At 49.8% G+C, this 6,066-nt stretch overlaps 1 protein-coding gene across 1 annotated transcript in view; it reads right to left on the reverse strand.

The window, feature by feature from the left end:
• PFKFB3 (6-phosphofructo-2-kinase/fructose-2,6-biphosphatase 3) overlaps positions 1–2,167 on the reverse strand; it is a 34,369-nt gene extending 32,202 nt beyond the window's left edge. Inside the window, exon 1 of the mRNA XM_007935454.2 lies at positions 2,092–2,167. Coding sequence (XP_007933645.1) covers positions 2,092–2,167 — 76 coding nt within the window. The remainder of the gene's footprint in view (positions 1–2,091) is intronic.
• Positions 2,168–6,066: the final 3,899 nt, after the last annotated feature.

Below are 6,066 nucleotides of genomic sequence, written 5' to 3' on the forward strand. Positions count from 1 at the left end.
TACGGAAGTAGGATTGCCCAACCTTCCTTCCGAGGAGTGGCTGGTGGGTTTGAACCGCCAGCCGTCTGGTTAGCAGGCAAATGTCTTAGCCACTATGCTACCAGAGCTCTAGGGACTATTAAATGTATGTTTTTGTGTGGACACACATACATACGTACACACACACACACACACACACATAAAACCAACCTATATGTGCAGGACCAATTATGATTTACAAAGTGTTCTATAAATAAAATTAGCTTTATGCAAAAGTATAAAGGGCGTAGGGGTAGTTTCTACATCTGGCCTTGGCAAATCTACAAATTTAAGGAGCTGTATTCCACACTACCATCATATTTAAGAGAAATACTAGATCTGAGGAAGCCCCAATTTAGTAAGCTATTTACAGTAGCATATCTGAAAGGGTTGGGATTTAAGAAACAATGTCCAGATCTGCATACCTCCCAGCCCTTCACTACTTTGTGAAGAAGTCCCTTCCCCTGAAGAGAGAAAAAGACTTCCATTGAGCAAGGGCTTCCCAAGCCCTCACTTTCAGCAGAGTAGACAAGCTGGTAGAGGTGTGGATCATAAGTGTGTCGTAAGCACATAACCGAGTTCCCACCACCACAAAGACCAGCGAGCGGTCTTTGCACCATGGGGACTAATTCTTCTGGCCCACCGCGAGAGTCTAGGTGGGAATGCCGGCAATCACGACACCAGCTGTCATGTCCCGTGGTGTCACGTCTTCTGCTGACAACCGTGGAAGCAGAGAAGCTCGACAACACACACACACCTCCCGCTCAGGCGCCATTAAATGACCAGAAGCCGCGTCCAACGATTTGTACTCAGCACTGCACACAGGGAAGAGTTGCGTTTAACTAGCAAGCTACCAGACGTGGCTATGGAAACGCCGAACACCGAACACCTCAATCTTATTCATCTCATTGGCTCAAAGGCGAATCTCCCTCCCCTTAACGGTTTCACTTGGAAAGGCAACGTTCGCCTTCTGATCATTTTAATTGCACTTTTAAAAATTGTTTTTTTCCATAGCTAGGAATGGGTCCCCAGATAAAACTTTCCAAAGCATTTACGGTGGGTGACAGACAAAGTCAGGGGAGGTGAACTGACAGCAAATTATGAGTAGGATAGGGCGTGTGTATCTGAGTGTGTGTACGCATGCGCGCGCGCGTAAAACTCCACCAACTATGCAATCACGAATCGACCAACCCTCTCGAAAACCCGGTAAAAAGCCTTCGTTCCAGGTGGGTCTCCTGTCTCCCTCAACACCCGGACCCCAGCAGTCAGTGCGGGGTGCACTGCGAAAACCCAGAGCCCCTAAACACACACGCACACACACACACACACTCACAGAGAGAGAGAATATGAATACAGAAGTAGATAAAGACCGAGAAAGAGAGGGGTATAGATAGAAAAAGGGAGCAATAGAAAAAAAAGAGATCTGGAGGAGAAAAGACACAGGCTGCCGAGTCACGAAGTTGGACTCCGCCCAGCCAGCGCCTGGGGAAGGGTGGCCTGGAGTAGTGGAGACAGTTGGCCATTTTTTCAAGTTGCCCGAGTCAATGGCTTTCGGCAATATCCTGCGTTTTCCACACCCAGCCACTCCGGAACGATAGGTCCACGGTGATCACCATTTCCGGGTTTCCTTTTTCGATTTCTGGCCACCAGACGCTGCGCGCCGCCCCACCCCCCCTGCCCCGAGACACAGACTGAGGCGAGCAACACCGCCCCGAAGCCACAGCGCCGCCCGACGCCCGACGAGGGAAGGTGCAGAGCCGGCCCCGCACCCGCCCTTTGCACGCTTCCTCACAGTGTGACGGCCACCGCACAATCACCCCTGGCGAAACCCAAACAGCATCCTCTGCGGGCTGTTCTGCGGGCCAGGGGAGTGGCAGCCGGACGCCCGGCACTCCTAGCCCCGCGGCGACAGTCCTGGAAGCCAGCGATGGGTCCCGGCCCTGCACAACGCACGCCAGAGAAGGGGAATCTGCACAAAAGCGTCTCTTCGGCGCGCGCCACACAATGGCCCCTTGCTCTCCACGCGGCGCGCCCCTCCCCTGCAGCCTGGACCCCGTGCACATCTATACTCACATCTGGGCAATGAGGGGCGATGATCGATAGGAATCCATATCTTCTGCACTCGGCTCTGAGTCAGTTCCAAGGGCATCTTCACAACTTCGTCTTGGGTGGCCCTCCAACCCTCACGAAGTATTCAAATTTGGGGGAGAAAGCGGCCTGCTGACCTCAGGGAACAAAGAAGAGAGGATGCCTACGCTGGAGGACGGTCCCAGGGCGCTCTCCCTTAACGCTGCTTTTTAAAAAAAGTGCTTTGTGTTAAATAATTAATGCTGGCAAAGTGTGTGCGGCTCCGCACCACAAGCTGCTGCAAGAGGGGTGGGAATGTAGGGACTGCACTTGCAGCGCCTACACAGTCGGGCTTGTCTACTTTGGGAAACCTGGGCGCTCGCCCGCCGGAGATGCTCGGGACAGCGTGACAGCCGCGATCTCCGCTGGGTATGGCCAGGACGTAAGCCAATTGCGAGCCTCGCTTCCCCTCTTGTTAGTCTTCCTCTCAAGCTCGGCGAGGATGCCTCTCGCACCACCGGTATTCTTAAATTGAAGCTGGCAGGACGCACACGTCAACCTTGGGGCGGGGACATACCCTTTTGGTTCCAGCCCCCTTTCACGTGGGGGATGACAGGGGGTAGGGAAGCTAGGACGCGTCCCGATGTCGCCCCCTTCAGGCTTTTGAAAGCAGCGCTCCCTGCTCCTGCAACCCAGACCCAGTCCTGACCCACCCTGTGTCCCTCACTTCTGGCAGCTCTCTAAAAGTAAGGCGGGACCACGGCCAGCCCTGAAAGTCGGTTTGACTTCTTGACCCTCGCTCTATTCTCCCGTAAAGGCAATTCACACCACTTCCTAGAATAATTCTGATCCCTCACCTCAACTGTGCTGGGAGGAAAGACAGCTACACTGTTCTGTGTGGGCGGTGGAACAACGCCCCCCCCCCCAACAGAACAGAATAACCTGAGATGCTTGTGAAATGTATTTTACTGATTCAGTCTCTCTGGGAATGGGGCCCAACATTCTGCATTCTTAACATCTGCTCTAGGTCAGGCACAGTCAAGTTGAAGACCCAGGTTTAGGGATAACAGTTTAGGAAGGGGGTGAGGGAGAGTCTGCTACCCTAGAGGGAAGTTGGAGGACAGGATACTCAGAGAACCTGAGAGGAAGAGCCTCCTGGGTTGCTCTTGCTCCTAGCCTACAACTGTTCCCCGATAATAACTGAATTATTCCCACCACCTGTAAGGAGAGGACTTCCCTGGCCCTTCATCCTCACACACACTCACACCCTTACTTTCTTGAATCCCTTAGAACCTTAACTTTTCCTGAACATTGTCTCCCCCATACTCAGCCCCAGGAGCTGGAAGTCAGGCCCCTGCCGGCTGGCTATGGTGCCTGGCAGAAGGGGGAGGCAGCACAGCCCAGCGAGTCTGCACTGGAAAGCCCATTTTCTTTCTTACATTCACCATTTACCATATTGTAAATAAACCTTTTTTTTTTTTCCACTAGTAAAGGAGTAAATAAAATTAGCCACCGTTCCCACTGGCAATGCATCATTACCTGACTGCATGCCCAGGAATAATTATTGGGAGGCTGGCACCTCGATTAAGCAAACTCCTAAAATTCATGACATTTATCAGCACAGCCCTAGGTCTTTTCCTCACCAATTTTTGTTGCACACCCTTCTGATTTTCCCTTCCTCTCAGCTTTGTATCTGACAGTCATGTAGTCAGATTAGTGGTGGTCCTATAAAAGATCTGGGGTGTTTTTTTAGTGGGGCACTGCCACCCACACAGTTGTATTACATTCATGTAACAGGGCATCACGTTAGCATACGATACATCAGTACAGAGGCGCTGCCATGCAGAGATGCTTATTTCAAGCTGAGGTTATGCTGTGATTGGAAGGGAAAACAGAGGCGCTCCCAGAAACGTACACTTCAATGGAAAAGTATGAGCACAGGCTGCCACACGTCCGTCACGTCCCGCATGCCTCTGCTGGGAAGGCGCACGCACCCTGGCTGCAGCTTTGCTGCAGCGCCTCAGCTTTGGCGCCAGGAGGCGGCCATGGAGACAGCGCCTGAGCCTTCTCTCCCAATCCTCCGCACCAAAGCCCACTGGAGGACTCTACCCTGGTGAGCAGAGCCCTCCAGGCAGGTTCCCAGGACCTTTCCCCTACCCCACACTCCGAGAACACTGCCCCTCAGGCCCCCCCCTCCCAGGAGTCCCTGCTCTCCCCGACAGCTTTGCTGACTGTCTGGTTTGGAGTGTTCGGGCAGCTGTTCAGAAACCTGAGTGCACTGCATTTGGACTTGTTTTTCTGCAGTTGGAGCAAATGCCAGACATGACACCCTATAACGTCCAAAGGAGAGCCCCACTCCACTGTTGAAGTAAGAGTGGGCTAATTTAAAAGAAAAACAGCAGGAAGAAAGAGCCCCTGGGGTTGGCTGGAGTCAGGTGAGGGAGGGTGTGCAGACTTGAGAGGCTTTACCCTCTACTACCTAACACTAGCCTCATGTAATAACTGGTGTACCTGCTTTTCCAAAGGAATTTTCTGCCCAGATTTATAGACAAAGAAAGCAAAGGAGATGCCATTCCTTCCTCCCTCTGAACTTGCAAACAACTGTGGCTAGTTTTAGCTGAGAGGGATTGAGGTGGAAGACACACCAGAGGAGGCACATTTTTAATCTCATGACCTAGATAACAGTATCTAACCAGAGGTCAGCTCTTAGGGGACAGGCAGTTCATGTTCCTTGGAAGTCTCAGCTTAAGCATTTGCACTACATCTGGCACCTTCCCTGCCTGAAACACAATAATTCCCTGGGTGTCTATATCACAGAGTAAAGACTAAATTCTTTGTCAACTCTTGCTGTCCATTTGACAATTTGTCAAATGGACATTAATTTAATCCTTCTCCCACTTCTGATATGTAACGGCTGGGAATGTGTGGAGGATAAGGGTAAGCTCACACTTGCTTTTTTTTTTTTTAAAAAAAAAAAGGCCAGCTAGAATTCCTTGTCACGTTTACAGCCATCAAGTAAATTATATTTCCTAATTGGAAATATAATTGCTTCACTACAGAAACCATTTAAGTACAAGCCAATTGCAACTGTATTCCAAGATTTACTGGCTCAGAGTTTACTGGTTTAAACACTCTCCTGACTCTTCTCTAGTTCCACCAATGACTCCATCTTCACTCCGACTGTCACCCTCCAGCCTCTTTCACCAACTTCCATCTCCAACTTAGCATTAACTATAGTACTTCAGAAAGCAGAGAATGTAAACATTTCTCTCTGCAATGTTTTTCTCACCAACACTACTACAAATACTAGAGGAGATGGTCAATTTTTCTTAGATTTTGTGATTCATGGTCCTGAACACTATTAGCTGAGAAGGAACCTGTACAAAAATCTAGTCAACCCTCATGTTATTAATGAGTAAATGGAGGTTTAAAGATTAGAGAAATCAAGGACTGGGTCAAAGGTCAAGGAACAAAGCCCATTAGGAAGCGGTTTACTGTTTTTCCTACTTGACAGAGATAGCAGATAGCTCCCTGCTGCATCCAGAACAATTGAGCTCTGTGGCAGGAAACAGCAGAGAAAGACCTCTGTTGTGTAGAAGGAGACATGAGTAATTATTTAAAATGATACTCCAATATTAATTAAGACTCTACCAAGTACCTGGTGAGGTGCTTTATGGTGGCTGATTCATTTAGGTAGATCTGTCCTTGGAGAAAAGATGACTGAAGTGATTTTTCTCCACGACCTTCTTTCTTCCCCCTCTCCTCTGCTTAGCCTGTGTCATCTAATCCTTATCTCAATCCCAAATGCTGCTATAACTAACAACAAAAACAACCCCATTTCCATGATCCCATGCCAACTAGCTAGATTTGAACATTAAAACCTAGGAGCTCTGGTAGCATAGTGCCTAAGGCACTTGACTGCTAACCAGAAGGCTGGCGGTTCAAACCCACCAGCCACTCCTCGGAAGGAAGACTGGGCAA

The sequence above is a fragment of the Orycteropus afer genome, unplaced genomic scaffold (genome assembly GCF_000298275.1).
Source record: "Orycteropus afer afer isolate SDZICR_OR568_19922 unplaced genomic scaffold, OryAfe1.0 scaffold00028, whole genome shotgun sequence".
Taxonomy (NCBI): Eukaryota; Metazoa; Chordata; class Mammalia; order Tubulidentata; family Orycteropodidae; genus Orycteropus; species Orycteropus afer.